The 25,141-nt window shown below is 42.0% G+C and overlaps 1 protein-coding gene and 1 long non-coding RNA gene across 2 annotated transcripts in view; one reads left to right on the forward strand and one right to left on the reverse strand.

Annotated features, from left to right (window-relative positions):
• Nucleotides 1-4,899: 4,899 nt before the first annotated feature.
• LOC129785310 (uncharacterized) lies at nt 4,900-25,139 on the forward strand. The gene is made up of 4 exons (XR_008749191.1): nt 4,900-8,962; nt 11,159-11,323; nt 21,736-22,086; nt 23,250-25,139. It is a non-coding gene; the product is annotated as an uncharacterized LOC129785310 (long non-coding RNA).
• ENAH (ENAH actin regulator) overlaps nt 11,486-25,141 on the reverse strand; it is a 99,481-nt gene continuing 85,825 nt past the window's right edge. The window contains 4 exon segments of the mRNA XM_055816177.1: nt 11,486-14,513; nt 15,301-15,358; nt 18,253-18,331; nt 22,601-22,663. Of these exon segments, the coding sequence (XP_055672152.1) occupies nt 14,476-14,513; nt 15,301-15,358; nt 18,253-18,331; nt 22,601-22,663 (238 nt within the window). The 3' untranslated portion in view covers nt 11,486-14,475.

The raw sequence follows: 25,141 nt of genomic DNA on the forward strand, positions 1-25,141 counted from the left end.
CAGGGGACTGGAACAAATTCCTTGGGAGAGAAAGAGCCAAAAGGAAGAGATCCTTGAGCAACTATGGCCCCAATGGCCCTGTATTGTCAAGCCACAGCCTGAGAGAGCCTCTAGAGATGCTGGTTTCTCTCCATCAACTATTATCTAGGCTGAGCAGCTTAGAGTTGAAGGTCTAATCTGGGTGTGAATACTGAGATGGTTCCAATCATTCCTGAAGCTGTAGGTTTCCTTTAGGGCTCTCAGCACTACCCTTGGGAGTTAACACTCCTGACCTGTTCCCAAGAGGTAGTGATTTCTTCCCATCACACCTGGGAAAAGAGGATGCCTCAGCACCGCTCCCGAGGTAATCCCCTGTCTCTCTGCAGACAGAGCAGACTGTTAGGGAGATCGCAGATGGCATCTGTTCTGCATCAAGGTGCTGAGGATGCAGAGCTCCACAACACACACCACTGTGGATTAGCACCAATGCTCAGCTAAATGGTATTTCCAGGCTCCTATCAGCAACAACTCTTAGCTTTACTACCTTACCAAAGCCTTTTTGCCCTACCAGCCTCAAACTCCACTGGCCATGGGATGGTGCCACTTGTACATCTCCATTCTGAACACACCGGCAGGATCAGCAGCTCTCCAAAAGGCAATTTTCTGTGAACTTAGATTAACTGTATGCTTACGTCACATGAGCTTGTTGCCTCATGCCAGGAAATAACATAACTCAAACTGCAGAACCAAGATTTCTTTCTCCTTTTTTTTTTTTTTTTAATTACAGTTTTAGCAGCAAGGTTTTGGGTCAGCTTTTAGAAATACAATGGTATCACTGTCAGATTTCTGTTAGAAGGTAAAATGCATGGGGTTTTTTTCTGGTTGATTGTTTGAAAGATGATTATTTTTGTGAATCGGAAAATTCTACCCGAGCATAACACCAAGGGCCGAGATCAAGAGCCATTCAATCACTGTAATAAAACAAAAGAAATGGAAGAATCCTTCAATAGAATTACTTCGAAGTATGAATGCACTTGAGTGGAAGCATGACTAATTTGCACCAACTGCATGCACATTTGACAGAACTGAAGCAGCAGATGCAGACCTCTTCCCCTTTCCCCCTACCAATTACTGGTATATGCTGGTGCTCTGCCATCATCACTTGACATCTTAACTGCTCCTTTTGTAATACAACCTAGTATTTGTGCATGCTCAATGTTAATTTTGGGCCACGGGCAAAGCAGACTAAACATGCAGATTAAGTCTTGCTGTCCAGAAACATGAAGTCCACTCATCGGCATCTTTTCTGCTCTTGAATAAAAGTGGAAGCCATTGTAATTGTGGGCTTAAGTTAAGTAAGACTTATACATGAAAAAACCCATCAAGAAGAAATTAAATTAACGTTATTTTAAATTAAGATATTTCTTAGTAACCTAGGTCTTCATTGCATCTAATGAAGATGATGATCTTACTGAAAGCAACCATGGAGAACATGGATCTTCATATGTTTATAAAGAAACTTCGCATATTGAAAGACCAGTGTGCCTTCTCAGTTGACTTTTCTAGAATCAACATATCCAGTTCTTTCTGATTTTCCATGGAGGTTGTTCTAGCTTTCCCACCTCTCTTACCTCTTGACTTAATTTAACTAATTTATTCCCCTCCTCCCCCATTCCAGGTAAGGTGGAGCAAATACTACTCATGCCACCCACGCATTACGCTTTACAATACCTCTCAATTATTTCACAGGGGTCTTTGTTTTGTCTTGCAACAAATACTACATCATCACTGGTTGTGACCACCCGGCTTACTCCCTGTTTTTCCCGCAGCATCCCATGCAGCTCAACCCCCCACCCACCGTGTGAGGTGAACGTAACGCAACCCTGTCTGTGTGCCTCTCTGGCATGGAAGTATTCTGCAGTTCATCTGCACTGAATGTCATACTTAGATTTTAGGTCACCTCTTCAATTTATCAGACTTACTCTGAACCCTCGTTCATTTATTTAAAATTACTCAAAGCAGCTAGTCAAGGACAGATGTTCATCTGGATTCCACTTGACAGCACACCTTGTTCTCTCTCCATTTGGGCAGGGAAATAAATCTCCTTGCAACATCTTCTTCCTTTCTTCCTCCAAACCAGTCTGAGCCATTACTGTAACAGTAGCGAGCTCTGGGCTACACTTTTAACTCCCTTTTGTGGTCTTGTGGGACACTCTCAGAGCATCATTAAGATACAATCTTGATCTCTTCCTCCTTACTAACTAAGCATATAACCTCATTCAAGGAAATTGTTTGTTCTCTTCAAATCCACAATAGTTTTTTTTCTCTTTTAAAATGAAATTACTTTTTGAATACTTACAATCACACGTTTTAATAATTTCAGCATCTTTTGTGGATCAAAGCTATTCTGATGTGTCTGCAACTCCTTCAGTCCTTTTTCAACCCTCTTTTCATATGCAGACTGTGTTACCGAAATCAGCTGGTACAGGCAGAGCTTTAAGCAATCATTTACATTCAAATATCAATCTGGAACCTATCAAATGCACACCGCAAGACAAAGGGGCCATGAAGCTACAATGATGTTAATGTTTTCTTCAAGAATGCTGCCATGCCTTAGAAAAGCCTCTTTTTCCATACACTTTTACTGCTGTTACAGTGCTGCTGTTCTACGGGGGAGATTTACAAGAGGACTGTAAAGCGTCATGCTTCTCACATCGATCTTTCTATGACTTGTTTATTTTACAAACTAAGAGGTGACTCTTCCAATAGCCAGTCCTAAACTTTAATCCTGCTTCTCGAAGTCAGCTGTTTCTTTTCTGGGAACCCCACATTATTAACAGCAATTAACCTTCATTAGGAATAACAATCCCACAAGTGGAAATACCCTACTTCACAATTCTGGGGGCAATGCAGAAACCAGAGTGTAGTTCAACACCACATCATCGCCTCTGCAGGGTAACAGGCGCTCAAAAAGGTCCTCCCGAAAGCATAAAGGCATTTGAACTGAAGTGCAATATTCTACCTTTACTTATAATCAGGAAAAGAAAGTAAGATTACAAACATAGATGCAAGTAGTCAAGAGGAACTGCTAGTAAGAAGTTAGCCACCTTAAACAGAAGGATTAAAAAGGCACTGAAATCGCCAGCCCTTACTCCAGGGCTTGTTCTGAAAATGAAGAACTGTGCTGACCAACACCACCTGCCCCTTGGCAGGGAGGAGCCATACTTGCTGTCCCAGCAGCTGCACATCAGCTGGGAGGACAGAACCTCCCTTTCTTTCCTCTGGCTCACCCCCAGGCAGGTACAACCCTTTCCTCAACTCCCAAACATTTCCAACAATGCTTCCCAGTTACTGTTCCATGACATTGTCTCTGCCACTGATGACTTTTTTTCCCAAGCCCTGTATCACTCCAGCTTTGTCAGTGATACTTTTGATTCTCCGTGTTCCGCGCAGACTGCCATTTCATCAATTCCATCATATCCCGAGACCCTGGAAACATCTTTGTACAGGTTTTTTTTTTTTGGTTTGGTTTTTTTTTTCATTTTAAACAGAATCTGGTGTGTTTGGGAACAAGGATCATATGCAAGAACATCTCCTAATTGGCCCATTGTATTTTTGCTGAAGCTCACAGGGTGTAAACACATACACACACAGCCCCCCATTACAATCAATACCTCTGTTCCCACAGACCATATTTTTCCTCTTCATTGGCTTCAGCTCTTTTACATGTTTCCCATGACACAGCACAATATTGGGCATTGTATCTGGAGTGGAACCGCCCTGCAATTTACTCCAGCTGCTGCCTTTGCTGGGTGATTTCACAGCAAATAATCATTTGCTCGTTAATATACAGTCACATTAGTAACACTCCAGTTTGAGCATTCTTAGGGGGTGGGTGGGGGGTGTATTTCACAGGCTTTTATTTTTAAATTGCATTCCCGATACAGGAGTAAATCCTTGGGTGTTTCTACTGTGTCCTCAGGTATTTTTTTTCTACTTGTTTAAATGGCAAAGAGTGTCATAGTCCACATCACCTGCCTCCTCCCCCTTCCCCCATAGCTGCAGGTGGCAAGGGCCTTGGAACTTGAGGCTATTTCCCCTTGTCCTGATGATTTTTATCTGGGAGAACAGACCTACCCCCACCGATCTACAACCTCCTTTCGGGTAGTTCTAGGGAGCAGTAAGATCCCCCCGAGGATCAGGGCTCTTGGGAGAGGCAGGCAGGGGCCTCTGAAGCTTGTATATATGGTCATACTGTAGAAGCGTCTCTCAACTCTTGAGTCAAAGACCCCTTTCTTTGTACAAACCTGTATGAATCCTTGTTTGCACTTCCAGAAACATTTCAAATATATAACCAATGGCTACAAAGATTTCTGCTCCTACACTTCAAAACTACTAGTCTTGAAGTGATGTCTTTTGGCACCAAATGAGATCCCTGCAACCCTCACCGTCAAGCAGGCGACAAGGGCAAAATGCTGACGTGAAAGGGGCAGTTCACCCTCAGCATCACACTAGACACTCTGCCCTCCCTGCCAGCTCTCTGCTCACACTTTGTGAGTTTTCTTTGCAGCCAAACACCGAGATTGTGTGTAACACAAGCAGTTCGGAGGAAGAGCTGGCACAGAAACCAGCCACATCCAATTTCTATTTTCTCGTACGTGACAAGGTTAGAGTAACCATGAAAACAGAGTCCAACCAGCAGTCTAGTAATACTGCTCACCATCACCAGCAAAACTGTTAGGTGCTGTAGCTGCTTTTGTCCAATTACAGAAGTCAAGGCAACAGAAATACTAAGCATAACCAGCTTGCTGTAGCTTGGGGAAGGATGCTGTGCCAAAGCCTGAAGCACAATCCAGAATCCATATTGTGCATCCTTGACACAATACTGTTTTCTAGGTGAGGTCAGACAACAACTGCAGCACAGAATTTAAGCTGACAAAGCCACAGATGACTAATTTAAGACGTACTTTGCAAAAAATGCCTTTTAACTATGAAAAAGCCTTTATAGCTTTAATAAAAATGCCTTCAGGCTTACAGAGTTAGTCTCTGCAGCTGCCATAAACAGGGTTTTGTTAAACTTGGCTGTACTGTTTCAAACTGCTGGATGATGGCAGGTTTAAGAACAGCTGATGAGCTCCGTATGGTGGTACCAGAACGACTATTACAATTACTTCCTACTGCAACCTCTGCAAAAATGCAGCAGTATTTCAGCTTTTAGATCCTTCTTTTCGTTAAATTGGAGTTGTTCCCTCAGTAGTATGGGGCAAATAATTTGTATTTTCCTGAAATAAGCTCCATGTGATGAATATACATGACAAAGGACATAAAAGTTCACAAAGGAAAGAAAGCGTTTTTCACATTTAGCATTTTATCAGGCATCTGGAGGCCTAAGGTTTTGGGAGGAAGGTTAAGGTTTGCTTCACAAGGTATAAACTCAGGCCCGATCACAATGAGGTTAGAGGTTATTCCCATCTCCTGGCAGTTGGGGCTGACCAGCTGCCAGATCAGCTAGCAGAAACAAAGCAGGTAAAAAATCAAAATTAAAAAAAAAAAAATATATATATATATAAAGAGGCTGGAGAAACTAAAATGCCTTGCTCCTGCCTCAAAATCCCAGCTCAGGCTCTGCCACGTTTGTGGTAGGAGAGGACAACCTTGGTCAACAGTCAAGATGAGCGAGAAGATTTTGGGAAGCCTGGAGGAAGCCCATGAATCCATATCCGTGTGTCTTACCTTTAAAGATTAATTTAAGCCTAAAAAGACCACAGCTGAACAGTCATCCCCTGCCTTTTCTGAAGCTATTTTAAGACTAAAAACACCTGAAGGAAGTTGTTCTCCAGCTTTTGAAGGGAACAGTTCAATTAACGGCTCAGCAACACTTCAGCTGCACTGTGAGATGTCCCCTAGATGAAACTGATGACGATCAAACAAATCTATTTTGATTTTCCTCATTGTTCTACACATGGAGCATCTAAATCTTTTTGTTAAAAGCCATCACAGAGACTTTTCTGGATTCTGCCCTCTCTCAAAGCACTTCAATAACCTTTTCATAGTATCAGAAAAATCGGTACTCCATTGCTAGAAACGCATCAAAATAACACCTCTTCTAACCAGGAAAGCATGGACAAGAGGAGGAAAAGAACAGTTAATCCATTGTCACCAAGAAACTTGTAATACCAGCTTCCCTCACTTTCCAAACCAACATTTTTTCCAAGAGGATGAACTGAATTTAAACAGAAACTTGAAATCTATATGCAGTTCATAAAATACAAAAGGAGCATTTTTTTTTTAAGTCACTCCTTGCAATACAGAATCTCAACCCAGCTATGATGCATCTTTGCAGCACTGCACTGAAGTTTCCCTTCTGGGAACATTAGCCTTGGCAATGACATCTAAAAAAACCAAACAAGGAGACTCTCAGATAACTTGTTACTGGAACATTTTCATTTTTGCTCCTTTTAAAGCAGACATCTAAGCCATTTCTGAATTATGAATGAGGAACTTCTCCGTTAACAGCTGTTTTCCTTACCTCTAGCAAATTCTGTACTACTGAAACTCAGTAGCAGAGCTCAGAAAAATCTCTTGACACTTGTAACGGCTGCACCACCTTGTAACACCAGCTCCAAACTGCACCAGCTGACGATGCTGTCCAGCTCCTTACTCAAAAAGGAAACGTCACTTGTCAGTAATTGCTATTTATTTATTCAATATCTGCATGTGAGTTATTTTTGCAAATCATTTTAGAAATACTGCCAAATGCCTTTTATTCTTTACGCACAGCACATTACAGTTGCTATTAGCGTAGTCATAAAAATAATATGTCAAGTTACTAGGACACCGATAACATGCAACACCATACATGAAAGGCGTGCTGTTCCAGAGCAGATAGATGAGAAGTAAGCAATTATGAGCCATTCTGTTACACCCAATGGTATTAGAAGCAGGATTCCCAACCTCCAGTAAAAAAAAAAAAGTTTCCTGTAGTTCAGTTTTGTTTTATTGCTTAAATTTTTCATAGATGCATAAAATCTGCTGGGCAATATTCACTAGGTTGTATAAATACAGGACAATTACATCTGATGGCCGGAAGCATTTCAGACTAAACCCACCCAACTAATACCATGCGTACTGACTTCAGAGAAGCTGAGACTACTCGGGGGCTTGAAGATGTGCATCATTTTTATTTGTGATAGCTGAGAGCATTAAGAAACATTTGCCATTGACAAAAATTAAACAAAGCACAAATCCTACTGCCTTTAGAATAACGAAGAGGGTAAATATATAATGGCTTATTTACTCTAAAGGTTGCAGGCCGACTGACTGACGAAAGCATGGTTTTTTCCCCAGAAGACCAAGGACTTAATGGCAATGAAGTTGTCCTTCAGCAGATACATAAAGTATAATTAACGATTTATTATGCAATGAAAAAGCCAAGACTTTACTGCTGGCGCAGACCCTGGCTGCACCCAAGGCTGCGCTGGGTCTGCCCGCGCAACATTCAGACCTCAAGCTGTAACGCTGCGCAGCTCTGCGCTTGGGGAGCAGCGTTTCAGACCTGACCTCCTCTTTACCTTAGTCAAGTACCTAAAAGGCACGACCTCAGTTGTGTATTTCACCTTATGTTTCTATGCTTTTAATGAAAAAATAAAAGCATGTAAGGGAGAAGTAGTAACACAGCAAGAAAAGGCAGTACTTTTATGAAATCCTCATTCCCCTCCCCTTGATTATTAACAATTATTAACATCATCTTTGGTTTTCCTCACACGCAAGGCTTGGGAACACATGAAACACAGATGCTCCAACCGACATTCGTTACTTTGACCACGCTAAACGTGTTGCCATCTTCAAAGTCTTTTGCAACTCTGTTCTTTCATTTTCAAGGAAGGAACTTGCATTTTTGGCCGTGAGAAACCCTCTCTTCTGGAGTCCTCTCATTTGCCTACCACTGCTGTGGGCTTGTGATTTCTTTACCTACCTTCCCTCAGGGTGCACCTACTGCATTCCCACCCCTAAGCTCATCTCTGGAGATCTCTATCTCGAGGTGACCCGTCAGATGTGCTCCCATTACACCAGGTCAGACAGCTCACCCTAGGACAAGAGCACACAGCATCTTGCTGACTCATGATAAATTATTACAGCAAGCAGCAGCTCACCATGTACGACACAAGTGGAACAAGAGATGGAAATGCATTTGCCAAGTAATACAGGCCATCAGAGTAAAGAACTAGAAGCTCATGTTTTGCTGGAATAAGGCCTCCTGACCACCAAAGCCTGAGCCCACGCATCCCTAGCGAGCAGCGCTCTCCCTTTGGGCACCGAGTATTTATTAGGCACTGCAGCTCCGATGCACCTGAGCTTCCAGGGTCTGACAAGACCGAGCTCCTCAGCTTTCCCACTTCTGGGTGCGATGTTCACCTCCTCTTTACATGCACTCCATCAGAGCACGTAACAGTGCTAATTTCAGCTTTCTAAGTGACTAACTCCTACTTCAAAAGTCACTTTTGGGAGGTTGAACGCATGAAGTGGCCCCGTAACCAAGAGCTCTATTCCCATACAACCAGTAACATGTAGCATAACAGCAGGATATAGAAAGATTCTCACCTCTGACAATCCAACACTGGCAAACATCTGAAAATAACATTTGGAGGCCACAACATACGCAAAACGCGAAGCTTTGCCCTTCAGGTCAGGGTATGAGGAGCATTGCACTAATGCAGATTGTTCTAGTTATTCTTGAAGATCTGCTGCTGAGACCAGCATACTTGCCAACAGTCTTTCACGAATGCCGGCGCCTTTCCAGCATCGCAGGCACCCCGCAGCATCAGCCAGCACTCCTCAGGACTGCGTTCCTATGATCGCTCTGAACAAGGAAAAGGATTTTTCACTTACCCTGTGAAGTCCCTTGATGGACCAACTCCATCAGGATCAGACTCCCCTTTGGAGAAAAATGTCAACCAGCAGATAACTCACCTTCAACACCAAGGTAATTATTATTTTTTTTAACATGTATTTTAAATGAGCAAGGAGCCTTCAGATAGCTCAGAAAGCCACCTCTGCTGACTACCTCAACTTGCTGATTCCAGCAGCATCCGGATGGGGTTCGAAACCTGTTTGTGAATTTCCAGGCCTTTTGCAGCTGCACTTATTTCTTCCCTGCAGGTATCAGCCTACACTGAACACTACCAGAACTCCCTTACGCTTTCTCTTCTTACACCCACTTCCCTGCTACCATTCTGTTTTTCTCTGCCCGTGTCGGCAGCTTGCAGACCAACTCCTAGAGGCTCTGCAAAGAAAACCAGGCTATAGGTCGGCACACTTAGAGCACAGTTAGCATAAAGAATTTTATTGCGGAGTTGAAAGTTGTTCAGAGAGTAGGTAGGGACTTGAGTGGCTCCAGCTGGCTGGTGATAAAAAAAATGCCACTTAAGATGGTCAGCATAGGACGATGATGGGAGGTCACTTCCAACTCTACTGTGTTTAGGCAGTTGCAGAAGAGACCTGCAGTCACAAAGAAAGTGAAATCGCACCAGTTAACAGCTCTGATATAGGCTGGGAAGGGGGGAGAAGGCAGTCCACTTCACTGAATAGTGACGGCAGAATTAAGCACCTCAACAGAGAAAGGTGTCAGCCAACAGCTGCAACAGCCAGAGCAGCAATACAGCTTACCTGCAGCAGTTGCTCCACATCTTTGCCATTTAGCAGTTTATCAGGGTAGGACAGCAGATAAAGAATACTCACCGAGCAAGATTCAGGACACTGAGCTCTGTGAAATAGACACATTTATATAATGAGCAAGAGCTCATTAAAATGGAGGTAATTTGACAAAGCTCCTTGACTTTCAGCATCACCGTGACAACCAAGTACCTGAAGAATCCCCTGTGCAATGAACCAAGGTGCCGGTATGAGGCAACACGCAGACACTAGTGCTGTGACCACGGTTTTGCTGAGCCTTCCCAACATCCAGAACTATACCTCCTATATATTCCCTATCGTGGGCACTTTGCCAAGTCCAACTACACATTTTCTTGAGATTGTAACCCTAAATCAACTTTAATATATTTTCTGACATATCAATTTCAACAGGCTTTGGTGACCGTCTCTATTAACTCCTGTCAGGCATTCGTATGGGCTGACTCAGAGATACAGTCTTTTGAATGTGTAAATATATATTCTAAGAGTTGATTTAACAGACTTAGTACTTCTCTCTCCATTAAGACTGTCCTAGATAACATTGTAACCGAGCATTAAACAATCCTCAGCTTTTTCACACCGGAAAATCACCCCCTAAGACAAATGATTTAAGTGAACTTTAGCCTGTTCTTCAAGTACTTTGCACTGGCCCTGATGCCACGGAGATCACCAACTCCTTCCTTCCCTTTTCACCCTCTCTGCCAACCCCAGCCCAGCAACAGCCCACACAGTCAGGAAAATTTAGTCCCCCCAAGAACTGTCGGTGTGGGGTACTACGCCGGGGTGGGAAGCTTCTTCCTTGCTCCCCATCAGCCCAGCCTTGTTCACCGACCAACACCAGAGAGACTCTTGATTTTGCAAAGCTTTGTACGACGAGTTGTAAGAGACATGCTGGCAAGTCGTACTTCGCAGTGGAACTGAGCTTGAGTAAATGTTTTCAGAAGAGCCTCTGTAAAGTACGGATAATCACCAGTTTGATCAACCGCCACCACCTTCCCACTTCTGTCATACACAACTTTAAAAAGCAGGTACCGTTCATCTCTGGACACTGACGGGCACGCTTAGTAGCACTGCTCAGAAATTCAAACCAGAAAAGTTCATACTTGTTGCCTAACCACTACCCCAATAATAGCAGACCATTTTAGAATCTAGTGATAATTTTATTTTAAAAAACCCTTTGTAACTCATTAAGTTTGGTGCCAAAATTGGCACTAGGTCCAATGGTTTGCCAAAGCAGGATTATCCCATTATCCCTCTGAACAAAAACCAACAACAGTAGAGAAGTACAGCTTTCAGGATGCTAAGTCAAGGACATTTGAACAGCTACTCTCAATATTCTGCTGTAAGACAAATTGAGCAAAAGTGTCCTTAGTGTACAGAAAGCTACATTAACCTTTCATGGTAGGCTTTCTTTATTACGAGTATTGAAAATAATTCACGAACATAAGAGCAGCAAAAGTTGGACTAACTGCAGTTATTTTGCCTCCAGTCTTTCCTCCTCCCTCCCTTTCAAGTCCTCCATGGATACAGAAACCAAAGCGTATGCCATGTGAGAATATAAATCAAATTGTATGTTTAAAATGGATTTTAATTTACGTACAGCAGTTACCATTCGTGAATGTTACACAGTCCCTGCAATTACATTCTTTGTAAGGTAAGTCTTTATTTTTCTCTACTGAATTTTCTGATGGAGAAACAGAAAGGAGGGGTGGAATCAAGGAGTAAGGAATGATCACAGTCATTAAAAATGTTAGGAATTCTAGTAGTAAACCCCAGAGTCTTCTATGAAGCTCCAGAAATAAATGGTGGCAACATGTATATATTGCAATTTTATTTCATTCGCTCAAACAAAACGTTAGCATGTAAGAAATTTAAAATGACACAATATGATAAAAATAGCAGAGAATGAACTGAGGAACTAAAAAGAAGGTAAACCTAAATGCATGAAAAGTCAACATTCATTAGTGATCATCTTCAGTCTTTGATTGACACTTGATGCTCGGTAACTTTTTAAAACAATGAACTGGAAATCATTATGACTATCTGAAGAGATTTCAGCACCAGCACTAAGATTTTTACATTCAGTTGGTTTGCAGTTGACTTGGTAGCCACTTGTCTATAGTGCAGGTTTATCACAGGTCAGATCACAGTGTTGAGGAAAGCAAAGCCTTCCTGGCATGAGAAAGGATCCCTTAAACTGCCTCAGCTTAAGACATCCATTGTACAAAAGCACAGAACCACCACAATATGGTTTTTAAAGAACTTAGTAACCAGTAAGCAAAATAAATCTTAGCTTCTGCAGTTCATTTTCAATACTGAAATCTCTGGAAACGGTGCAACTGTCAGTAGGACAGGAAATGTCTACAGTAATCTTTAATTCAATCCGATTTTCTGGAAAGAACCAATTCGGCAGTTTGGGATTACAGAAAGTATGTACGTAGAAGCAGCACGAAAGACGACATCTGTTCCTTTTTCTTTTAAACAGAAATCATGTTAATTGTAGACCAAGGCACAAAACGTTTAGTGCATAAGCCAGTTCCTTGCACAATCTAGTAGTTCAGCCTTTAATTTTGGACCACTTACACCCATTCACGCTATTCCACTATGCTACTCCTGAACTCTCCTAGAAACAAATCCAACATGATTTCTGACAAGGGTAAACGTCCTTAATGCTTAAAAAGTCCATGTAAAACAAAAAGTTACATCAACAAAGATGAAAATGCCTCCTCTTGTTTTCAGAAAACCAGTACTTGACAAGCTTACTATGGATTGGTTTTAATGCCTTCAATAAATGCATGCAGAAAAATGTTTTTGTTTTTCTTCTTTCTTTTAAAAAAATTAATAAATGGAGTTAAGTAGCATTTCCACTGTAGTGTTCTCTTAAAATCTGAACCTATAGAAACAGGAAATGTTGGAAGTGGAGAAAAATTTCCCCACTGAAGCCTTTCCAAAGCTGTAAGTGCTGTTTTGCTTTGGTATTCAGCACTTGAGACAGTATGGTATTAAAAGCATTTGTCCTACGAATGGAGCTGCATATACTTTTAAGCTGAAACATTAATCTCTCCAAAAGTTGTAAGTAAACTTTTCTTTTGGGTCAGCACAGACCCCAAAGCAAACATGGCACTGTTACGGCTCAGAAAAATTGACAGTGCAAAGGAAAAGGGAAGATTTTGATCCATACTCTTTGTCCGAAGTACTAAAGATCCAGTTCACAGAATTTCTATCCCACTGAACTGTACCACGTTAAAAAAAAAATGGAAAAAAATTACGTACAAGCATAAAATCTGAAAACCCTGGGAAACAGAAAGGTGGCATCTCCCCTACAAATGATTCGCTAACTGTTGACCAAAACCAATGGTATACACCACTGCTGTTTTTCAGGGTTTGGGTTGTGTGGAGCTGTGGGGGGTTTTTTTGTTGGTTTTGTATTTTTTGGAAGGAGGGTGGCAGATAAATTAGGAGATGGGGCCATTTACTGTGACCTGATGCTCTGTCATTCTAAGGTAGCTAACTGCTGTCCCGTTTCATTAAACAATCAAAAAAGGAGTCTCAAAAGAGTGAAGCAGAGGACCATGATAAAATGGTAAAGGACAATGCACGTACATAGGGGCATCCTCAGTAACTCGGATGCCTACACGTTTGTTCTCTCACCGAGAAATGAGTGAGGTTCCCATGGGAGTTTCAGAACCATTATGGAAGTAGTACTGAATTTCAAATAGAAAACTGAAAAAAGATACAAAAGGACTAAGTACCTGGTTCCATTAACATGGTTACTGATAAAAAGTCATGTTTTCCTCATTATTACACATGCATGTAAGATGAAGGAAAAGTGTAGAAAGTAATAAAAATGTGTCACCTTCCCCCTCCCTCATCCCGCATCTTTCTGGGCATAAATTAAGCCTTACAAATGAAAAGGCTACTCTGTGACATGCAATTTTTCTTTTAATTAAAAAGCTGGCTGTGTTGTGTTACATTACAAAAATGTCCACATGCATAAATCTAAAAAAAGCCCCAAAATCTACTGTAAATCTACAACATACTAATGATTTACATTTGACTGCTGATTCGCATTATGTAGAAGTCTTAGATTTGGTAAAGCATCGTAACAATGTAGGAAGGCATCTACATCTTTAAACTCTGGACTGTATTTGCTTTTTTTATTTTCCTATAAAATTGCATGAAGGCTAACTAGAGAGGCTTCCTATCATAAAATTCCAAAATCTTGATATGTCATCACTGTCTAGGTCATTCACTTACAAATATTGCCCTTTAAAAGCACGCGTTTCTAATTGTTCCATGTTTTGTGAACTGAACTTCTACACATCTGATCTTTTAAATTATTCATGGAAATATCAGATATGATAGGAAGACAAACCTGAGATACATTTGAAGTACAACAGTATAACTTGCTAACTCCTTCATTAATAAAGAAAACCTCTCTGAAAAGCCTTCCCAAGCTTTTCCCTGTTTTTTGTCTTAACAACAAATTCTGAAACATGTGCAATTTTATCTTGACATGAGTAGACTTCAAAGCACTGTGATCTCGTCTGATAGGTGTAGGAATTTCTGCATAATCATTACAGTAACTTTATGAGTCTTTTCCACCCTGCTGTAAAGGTCAGAAAAAAGCTGCAAACTAGGAGGGGAATAGCATATCACCGGAGTGACGTGTCTGAAGCTTTTCAGAATAGGTTGTTTCTCCCTCCTTCCAAGTGTTTGTCTGTCTCCGTTTTCTTCTAACAGCTCACAAAACGTAGTCAGTTTTATACCAAGTTAAAGAGTCACATCGGCTTAGTACTAGTCTTTCTATGCAGTATTCGACTTGCTGAGCTCCTGCCTGATAGCTGGAAAGAAAGAAAGAGAGAGAGAAATTAACAAATCAAATAGTCAAAGTCAAGGCAGAAAGCCCGAATACACAACTGAGCCCTTAAGGGCAGCTCACCCTGCTCCGTAACATAACTTGTGCGTAAGACAGCTTCACGTGGCTTCAGACAAATGGCATTCTCAACCAGGCAGTACCCTCCATCCTCCTCTTAAATTTCTATCAGTATCTTATTTTTCAGTTCTGCGAGTCTACGACCTTACCTGATGACTATTACTACCACTAGGATTATCAAGGAGCATGTGTGTGGGCTCATTTATTTTAATTTTTTTTTTATTTGTTTCAAGAGCAGCCTCAGGGCCCTTCCTTGTTTGCATTGTTCCGTTCTAAAGGGCTGTGGTACAGAGCACAGTCAAAACACAGGGGAAAACCCTGCGCTCTCCGTAGCCCCAAAGCAGCCAGCTCCTTCTACGACATCAGCTGATGACAACTGATATTTTACCAGCAGTGGTATCCGTTTAATGCAACTTTCCCCCCCTCCTTTTTCTGCAAATCCCTCCAATACAGCAACCCTTCAACCACTTTTAAAAGGGGCTAGCTGGTGTCAATACTCTATTAAAACAAAACACACAGGAGAGAAAACATTGAAGCCTATCGATCAGAGCAGGTCTGGCACAAATGGAAGTATGCCGCCAGACTAAGAACAAAGTGACACCAGTGCACCATTCTCAGGCAAAAAACATATTTACATTGCTGTGCACCTGCAGATACTTACTGTAAACAGCAGCAGCAAAAAAATTGGTACCTACCATCAATGAGTTCTTCCTTTAATTTCGTTAACTCCTTCCTCATTTCATCTAAAATGTCCTATGGTGTCAGAGCATAAATAATAGATTAGTTTTACCACCTGTAGTTTTCTGCAGAGAGAAATCTGAAATTCCTCCAACCTTTAACCCTTCTGAAATGCATAACTTGCTCTTTAGTTTCCAAATTAATCCCCAAAACCTAAAGCATCCCTAAAACATTCTCACTGCAGGTACAATGAAGAAAAAACCTTCTGCAGAAGTCCTACAAATTGATTCCTGTAGAACTTATGAGAGAAGGGACATACTGAAGTTAGAATGCTACACTAATGTCATTGTTAAATAAAAAAAGAAAAAGAAAAATACTTGGCACATCCCTTTCAGATAAGAGAGCTTTCCTACAGATGAAGTGTGATGTGGAAAGCAAGAAGTAGCTAATTACAAACCGCAACCCAAGAAAATATTCACAGGGGAAAAAAAGGGGGTGTGTGGATATCAAGTTATCAAGGTATTCCCAGTTACCAAGTGGAACGTGAAGGAATGAAGGTGCTGGAGTGAAGTGCCACCCCCCACTTGCTGTTTTCTCCATCCTTTTGTCTAAGCCACATTAGCTGATGACTTGGTGATGATGCTTTTACAAGCAGGGTGGGGGCAGGGTCTGTTTCTGCACAGGAGACCATCCCCTCCTGGCCAGATCTTCAGGCAGCAGGAAACTCACCCAGCAGATCTCAGCTGTTTCTTTCTCAGCTTTGGGGTTAGCGTGCTGTTTGCAACCCCAGCGTGCTTGCTGAGTCCTTTACGAGCTGCTGGTGGAAGACACATGCATGGACACACCTTCCCTGCCCAAAGCCATTCCTGGCCTAAGAGCATGTACCAAAGCTGCAGAGGCAGGTCTCCCGATTCACCAAGTCTTAGACAAGACTTTTGGACAAACAGCAAGAAGCCTTGGAGCAGGAGTGTGGCCACCAGCTGCCGGGAAGGGCGGCGGCAAACAAGAGCTTGCCACGGGTCCAGCAGAAATAGAGTGTGAGACTATTTTGCCTCCAGAGAAAAGAGTTTTATCAGAGGCAGCAAGAGTCAGTGTGCTGGAAACTTGGGAGAGCTGTGCTCTATGGGATGAGAGAATCCCCATCCTCTGTGTCTTCAACTCAAAAGAACAACAGAGAAGAAAGAAAAAACAAAAAGCACCTGTACACCAGGGGAAAAAAAAAAAGAAGAGAAAAAAAAGACAGAAGGGAAAAATAAAGGCAGCCAGACTACGCTCAGCAGCAGCATTTCATGGAAGCTGTAGCAAGAGTACCGCAAACCCTCCGGAGATGCCAGGAGTACCCCCTGAACTAGATTCTAGAACCACCCACCACATGCTCCAGAACCACCCACCAGGCCAGAACCCACTGTAGAACCACACACCAAGCCAGAACCTGATCTAGAACCACCCACAGAGCCAGACCCACTCCAGAAGTGACTCCTAAGCAGGAACCCAATCCAGAACCAGTCACTGGGCGGGATCACGCTCCAGGAGCCAACCACAGAGTTGGAACCTGCTCTAGATCCAACCACCAAGCTGCAACCCACTCTCCAGAACCTCCCTCTCCACTCGGGGACCAACCCATTCATCAAAACAGCACTTGAGGGAGATCCTTCACTGGCAGCTCCACAATCCACAGCACTAAACCCCACTGCTGCCGACACCACCGCCACGGCCCTACAACCACCCACCCCCCGAACCCACCAAGCCTGGAACCCACTCGCTGTACAACCAACCACCACTCTACAGACTCCCGAAGGCAGAGCCCCCCTGGCAACAGCGAAAGCACATCACTCCCCAAAATCACTTTTGCCCAAGTGTCACTCAGCAAGCCACCAGCAGGCCAGCTACCCCCATCACACCACCCCTCTTCAAGGTGGCCACCTACACCAGCAACAGCATGCTGAAATGGGCTCACGCACAGGAATATGGCCTCCCTGCCGCACACTGGCTTCGCGGTTCCCTTAACATTACCAGATGCACCACGAAGCACAACAAGGCAAAACCACACGGTAGCGTTCTTGCACGTGGACAACTCCAAAGACCTTACACAAGTCTGCTCAGGCCAGCATCAGCCCAGCGACTGCCATCAAAAGGACACCTGTACTGAAAGCACCTACAGCAGCAGCAAAGGGGCCTCCTTCCATCTTGGGGCCGCCTCAGCAGCCGGGGACTTCTCAGGAGTCAGAGGAACACGAATACCTTACACTCACTTGCTCCTCTGGGGCTCCTGTTCTTAAGAACGTGGAACGTCTGCTCAGTCTACAGATCACTAGTGCTCCTAACCAACAGCTCCTGTCTTCATACAAGTCACAAGAGATCCCGTGCTGAGCCTCTGGTGGCACCAGTTTGTCTGTTCGGCAAGTGTACTTGACAAAGGCCCATCACCTACAGGTAACTGTTACCGAACAATTTCCAAAGCATCCCGTTATGTCTTGTCCTCATCCAAGAAAATGCAGTTGCTGACGCCTTCCCTTCCCAGCTGCTCCTCTGCTCTTCGCCAGGACAGCTACACAGAAGGTGGTATCACTGGATGCTCTTTCACCACCGAACTCATGACCAGGGATGGTCACACCTGCTATTAAAACACGGCGATACCTGCTCTGCTAACACTGGTCTGAGGGCTTGTTTGTCTGGGGAAGGTCTTCCAGGCAAACCACTTTGCCAGTTCCATCTATAGATGGTACCAACACCCTACTCATGCGAAAGCAGGAACAAGCTTCTGTGAGAAAGTAATGGGGCTGTGCAAGCTGCCATCCTACACTTACAGCTCGTCAGAATACTCAAACATGTTTGGGGAAAAAGAATGACTAATAATTACAAAATCATTATTTAAATTTGGAACTAGTTAACCAAACAGTTAAAACCACACACCGGACAGCTACAGGTCCTTATACCCAAGTTTTCTAACGAAAGCCTTGCATACATACCTGCTTCAATCTGTCATAATCCAGACCTTCTGACTGTACTCCATTGGCACTGGGTTGCCCCGTTGGTGTAGATTTTGGTCTGCAGTACAAAAACAGACCCATGAATTACTGGTCACTCATTATTACAGGGCACATAGGACTTCCCCGCCAAACTTGCTAACATTCATCTATTGAGATCATAGTAAAGAATCAGAATGCAAAAAAAAAAAGAAACGTTGCGAGTGGGAGGGTGGGAATATCAGGCAGACCCAAAACACCACACAGTAGAAAGCAACAAGAAGGAACATTTTCCACACACTGGAAAATATTAATTTCCATAAGAATAAGTTATTAGTTCAAAACAAAAACCTTTCAAGTAGCAGACAGATTTCACTGTCAGTGGTTTCCGATTTTTTCGTCATAGGCATGAAAAGCTGAACACCTTCAAACGTGCTTTCCCTTCTCCCTCCTCAACCGCTTGCTCATTACAAAAGAGGCCCTCTCAAAGAAACACTCCTGCTAGTGACTACGTGTTGATGCTCTACCTGTGTGAATGCTGTGGAATCACCCTGGCAGATTTTCAACATCTGACAGGACACGGCTGAGCAGCCTTATCTAACTCCCTTCCCACTTAAATTATTCCATCAACTGCTTTCTAAAGCTAACGAAAGCAAATAAGCAACAGCTGCAAGATTTATAGGAATACACTTGAGAGAAAGTTCTAGTGGTTTTGACTATGTCATGTTCAATGCTTGCTTATGTAATACTCTCTCAAGATACCAAAAACTTGCTTACCACATCATCTTGCATTTTTAACACACGTTCCAGAAGAAGTGGGCTGTCTACCTTCTCACTTCTTTGTTCTGATCCCTTCTGCTTATACAAGGTGTAACTCAGACTCATGCACTTACTACACTCCCACAGGGCCTTGCACACCTACAGGTATGAGCAGAGACAGAACCTAGATGCTAACTGTGGGAACACAAAAATGGTTCTTTCAAAGCAGGGATGGACTACAGGTGGTGTGGGCCACAGAGGGAGGAATGTTCTGCTATTCTTAGTTGCTTTTCACATCCTGGCTAACATTCTCTCTCCGTTACTCTATAAAATGTTAAGCCAAAAAGAGGCTGTGGATGAAACTGCTGACACTCCATGTCAAGAGGTTTCCCCGATGTTTAGGGTTACCACAGTACGCTAATGTTAAGGAAGGGCAGGGTATTAACAGACTAAACTGGGCCCTATTTCATCGCCCTTGTGTGTGTGTGGCATCACTGAACAAGAAAGCCTGACCTAAACTCAGTGTCTCACTTCTAAATTCTTACAAAGCAGGAATTCATTAAACACTCCATTTTTCTGGATTTGTTACCTGAAGGTGCAGCCTCATTTATTACAATGGAAGGCGGTAAGGAACAAAAAAAGACAAACCAGTAGGAATGGCACAGTTCTGCACTTCTGCCTTCTCTCAGATACACAGCATAAAACTATCTTTTATCAGAATAAAGCAGAATGTGTGAGGGACAAGCAGTATACCCATTGCTTTAGGCTTTCCATTTATGTACTTTTAATTTAGCTAACAAAAAAAGTAAGTTGTGCTCTCACTCGGAAGAAAAAGAATAGTGAACCTACATGTATTTCTTCATTGGCCTGTTTTTACAAAATCACTGCCTTCAGCCTCCACGCATCTTCCCTTACAAGACAGCAGCTCATCCATGAAGAAATTACTGGATTATACTTTGTTCAGTATGAACTGAATGAGTCTCATACTGGATTGTTTTGATGACTTTTATAATCTGACAGGACTATTTTCATACTTGCTAAGTGAAGGAAAACACTCAACAGAAAAGGGCATACCACCAAAACGTCATTTTGATACTACAGGAACTTTCTCAGGTTTGTGCTCTCCAGCAGATGCCTTTACCTCTTGTAGGTCCCCAGTGTGAAAAACGTTAAGAAACAACAAGGGACACAAATTGCCTATTTTTGCTCCCCCAGCCCCTAAATGTAATGGGGCATGCCTGTGTCATTGAAGAGCCTGGCACATTCAAAAAAATTCCTGAAAACCTTTATATATATATATATTCATCGCTAATGATTCCTTCTGGGACAGGCCGTTATAAATCGGTACACCCCAGCCTATCCATCTTTTCAAAAGGCAGTAACTCCAGCGCACCTGGTAGAAACCTCTTGACAATTTTTTCAATGCTTCACAACTATTTCTACGTATTGACAAGTTAGTTATTTCAAGCCTTGTGGCACCCATTTAGGGAAAACCTGACAGCAGTTAACCATGCCGAATAGTCAGAAGGGACTGTATTAACTGTCCCTCTGCTGCCAGACTTTGCATCAAAGCAGAGAGGTGCAGAAACATCCCGTGTTGTTACCGGTTCTTCACTTGAGATCACAATACTGAGTTGTTACAGCTGTTTAGATGCAAGTCTACAGCTGCTTAAATGCAAGTTTCAAGAGAGAAATTGCTAAAATTATTACTGCTTGAAACACACCGAAATGAAATACATGATCCACCGAGTAAGACAGAAAACAAAATACTTAAGAACTGGATAGTGGAATAAGCTGGAAAATAGAATTTGCCTTGCAACCACCAGAAAATCTGCAGCGTGCACTAATGCTATGAAGACAAACCACAGTTCAGGATCTTTCACAACTATTTCGATACAGGCAGTGCTTAGCTCGTTATGAAAGAACTCCTTGCTCTGAAACATTCATCAAGCTGAGATCTTTGGCAATGGCTGCTTCATTACCTACCTGATATTTAAAGCGTTACTTGCAGTTTACACCTCAAACTGTGAACACAGACTTACTCCAAGCAGAACAGCTTGAGTTTTCCCCAAATTCTCCATCTAAAGTTTCTGATCATTTCCACTGACTATCGCTTTGTTCCCGTACACTACGGCATTACAGCCTTTACCCAACACGACTGAAAACAGAATCAGTGTCTCTCAAATGCAGCTCCTGGCAGTTAAGGCACCTACTAGCTGCCTTAATGGAAGAACCCAAGCAAGAGCATACTTTAATATTTTAATAAATTTTTTTATGTCTAATATTTCAATACTTTAAAGAAAAGCTCTCCACAGACAGACTACTTAATGTTTCTTTTGTTTCAGATCTTTAGAATAAAAAGACAGCTCTAGCAATCATATACTATATATTCCTGCTATCTGTCAAAAATCTGAACAGAAAAGCCTCTTTATAAACTCCACCACTCAGTCTTAAGAACGTATTCCATTTTTGCTTTCCAAAATGCAAGACAATCTTCATTCACATATGAGACACTGCAATCTGTAAACTAGCTAAATTCTAATCTCAGGCAAATCTAGCTGTCTTCCCTGCAAAATTACCCTATTTTTACTTCTTCAGCTTGCTTGGAAGAAAGATTAATGGTGAACGCAGTTGCCATTAAGAAAACCTTTAACTACTGAAATTTAGAAAATCCTAGCCATTCGATCCCAAGGTGGCTAAATGGCTCTCCCGTGTGGTTTTTCATAGCATTGCCTAACAGGGCAGCGAGGCAACCTCGACAGTCCCTAAAACACCTTAAATCAAGCATGCAAGATAAAGGTTTTATTCATGCCAACATGCAGAATACACCACCCAAGATAAGTAGCTATCAGGGGAACTTTTCATACAAAAGATTAAGTAGTCACCACAATGAACACCTTCATGAAAAACAAGGCTGGAACTGGACTCAGTAATTCCAAGGGGCTCTGTAACACGTTCACCTGTGGAAAGCTCTTCAAAGCTGAAGGCTTCCAATGTCAGCACTTCATTATGACTACCACTTCAGAGAGCAAAACTGAGATCTACAGCTTAAAATACACATGATGTCAATTCTAACTTGTGAATATGTTCCCAACAGAACCACTAATTTATGTTTAACAAGTCCTTTTGTGGGCTGGGTTTTTTTTTTCCTTTCTGATGTTTGTGTCAGGCAAAATCTGTTTGTTATCTTTACTTAAATTGTGAAAAGCAGATGTGAAAATTAATTGGAAAATTAATTGGAAAATTGTTATTCCTGTGTATGTAAACCTACAGTTTTGAAAACCTGCTTCTCAAAACACTGCAACTGGTTCACTAAATCCCTGCGTATCCAACAGGAATTTGTACCTTTGCAGGTGGTGACTGCCGGAAAACCAGTACTTAATACAAATTCATAGCTGGTTCTTAAGCCATCTCAATTTGGCTTTGACACCATCTGCTTCTAACCAGTCCAAAAATGGGCTCAACTGGACAAACAACATGTGAAGAGGAACCTGGTGGTGCATGTGGTGATTACCAATCCATGTAGAAAAAGTCCAACCCTGAACTGGTCAAAATGGTTATTACAAAGTCTCAAATCCCAACAGGATGATACCTGTTTAATGAATCATAGAACCTGTTTTCAGAACCAAGCAGGTTTTTCCATGGAGATTCCCGTCTACGAAGGGGAGAAACACTACCTTAACAAGCTATAATAGGCCTTAATTTGTTCAGTTTTAGTACCTCAAATACCACGGAGTTCCACTAGTTGAGTTCCAAGGGTTCTACCTGAACATTTCAAGAAATACTAAAGGCACACAGCTTCAGTCTTTTCCAAGTCTGCTGCCAAAAAAAGCCTGATTTTAACCAGGACCCTAGTTATTTTTAAATACTTAGAACATTCATTCTGAATTAACAACTCCTTCATTGTCTACCTGTTTGGAAGCTCTGAAAAGAAAATTTTGCTTCCTTGCCAGTTTCTTAGGTACACTTTGTTTAGTCCCTGTAAATGACTCGTATCCTCTCTGTAGAGCTCAGAAGCAGGTTCCCAGTCCCTACCAGGCGAAAGAGATCCCCTTTTGACAAACAGTATTAATGTTTCAAACAGCAGCACGCTTTAACTCAAAGAAAGTTACTTTAACAAGCTGCTTGCAAGATACGCTTGGCAACTGTAGGGAATTAAGGAAAATGTAAGGGACAGTCAAGAGAGACTTCTACTAATACTGTTTCTTTCTTGGTCCATGACACAACCCTCATCCTGGCAGGGCAAACTGTCAACGTTGACTAGAAAACTGTACCAGCAGTCTTAAAATGTATGTTATGACACCTTCCAGCAGGATACGGCCACACTGGAAAATAATACTGATGTTTGATCAACACTGAATTCTTATTTTGGAAGTCCTTTTCAAGTATACAGCCAGTGAGGCCCTCATCAACCTGAATTCTATCAACATTTTCCATTGGATGGTTGAAGACAAAGGCTTGATGGAGAGATGGTCTCAATTAAGTCTCAAAACTCCTCTGTACTCCTGTATGCCTCAAAGTCTCAGAAAACATGTTTAAACAGACCTCAGAAATCTTTAAATTTCACCTGCTGAAACAAGATCAATGAAATAGAATGCACAAACCCATTTACAGGAAGCTCTGGCTGTAGGGACAGGTAGAATGAAGACTTAAGGACATCCCAGACTCCCCAAAGGGGTCTGATATGAAGGGCTGCCCTATTTATTAAGGCTTTCGCTTTCCTTTCTTCAATTGCTTATCCATAGAGTATCTATAGCCAAAGGGCCAGGTCAACAGCTGTCTTAATATGAAATCTAAAATGCTCTTTAGGATTCCTTACACAAATTATTTCCGTGACAGGTTCCCCCTCAATGTCACGTATCAATACCTCAAGCTCCTTGAAAACAGAGAGATGTTGGTTAAATCAGGTAAGACCTACTGGGGAGTGAGGGAAGTGGACGAAGCTGGGGGAAGTCAAGGCTAAAGGTAAAGCAGTATTTTGCTACGCTGACAGTATAGCAGAGAGGACATGGCCACCAACGTCACCTGCTTTTTGACAAAAACCAAAGCAAAGAACCAGAATGAAGGCTGCAGATATTTTAAGCTCCTGGACTCAGTTGAACGGCAGACAAGGATACTGGTACCTGCTGAGAGTGCTTAGTGTTGCATTTCAGTACTGAAGACCTCAATGGCAACCTCAACCACCCGTCCTGCCACTTAGAGAATAATTGGTTTTTCTTCTCTTATCACCAAATCTTGTGTAGCTGTATCCAACAGGCCAGAATTTTAAGGAGAATTCAAGAAATTTCCAACTCAGCACCCTCAAGTTTAACATGTTCTTTCAAGAACTTCGGGTAACTGTGACAAATTATCACAGGTCAGAATCCTTTAACCTCTGTACATAGAATATACAGTAATTCTAATATGAACCACAAGCCTTCTGCTTAAGGTGAATGGCACTTAAATGTACCTCGAAAAATAAAAAAAGAATTGCTAAAGCAGCCATTTCACTCTTTTGCATTACTGAAATGTCTACTGAAACACTCGCTGCCTACCAAAGTTCCAGCTGACAAGTTACCAAAGATCGGTTAATGCAGTGAAGGATGTTTAATACTTGTCACATTTCTCTAGGATGGAAGTCCTTGGATTGGTGTGAGACAGCTCCCAAGAATTATCAAAGAATCAAATCCTACCAAGGTGGCTTAAGTATCTAGACAACCATTCTATGCACAGTACAGAAATGGAGAGGACAAAACCTATCCACTAGGTTTGCTACTGAATATAGGAGTCACAGCACTGAATTTGGTCTTCCCTTGCAAGAAATTTCAGACATTAAAATATAAGGAAATAGAAAGAATTAATTACTGCTGTAGGCAAACATACACCTTAATAATTGGAGTTACACATCAGCAATTGTTAAGAAATCTTTTGGGGTTTTACTTTTGACTTTATTATCAAAAATTTCAATTAGTAGCATTCTCCAAAAGCAACTCTTGATTCCTAATTAAACCTGCCAAGAGCAGTTCCACAGCAGTAAATTTAAACGCATACATTTCGCTTTTAATACTATTAAAGTGATATTTGCTATTTTAGTCCAGTAGCTTTAGCAGCATGAGCAACAACAGCAAATGTAAGGAAAAGGTATCTGGTATAG

This window comes from Falco peregrinus, chromosome 11 (assembly GCF_023634155.1).
Source record: "Falco peregrinus isolate bFalPer1 chromosome 11, bFalPer1.pri, whole genome shotgun sequence".
In the NCBI taxonomy this organism is placed as follows: Eukaryota; Metazoa; Chordata; class Aves; order Falconiformes; family Falconidae; genus Falco; species Falco peregrinus.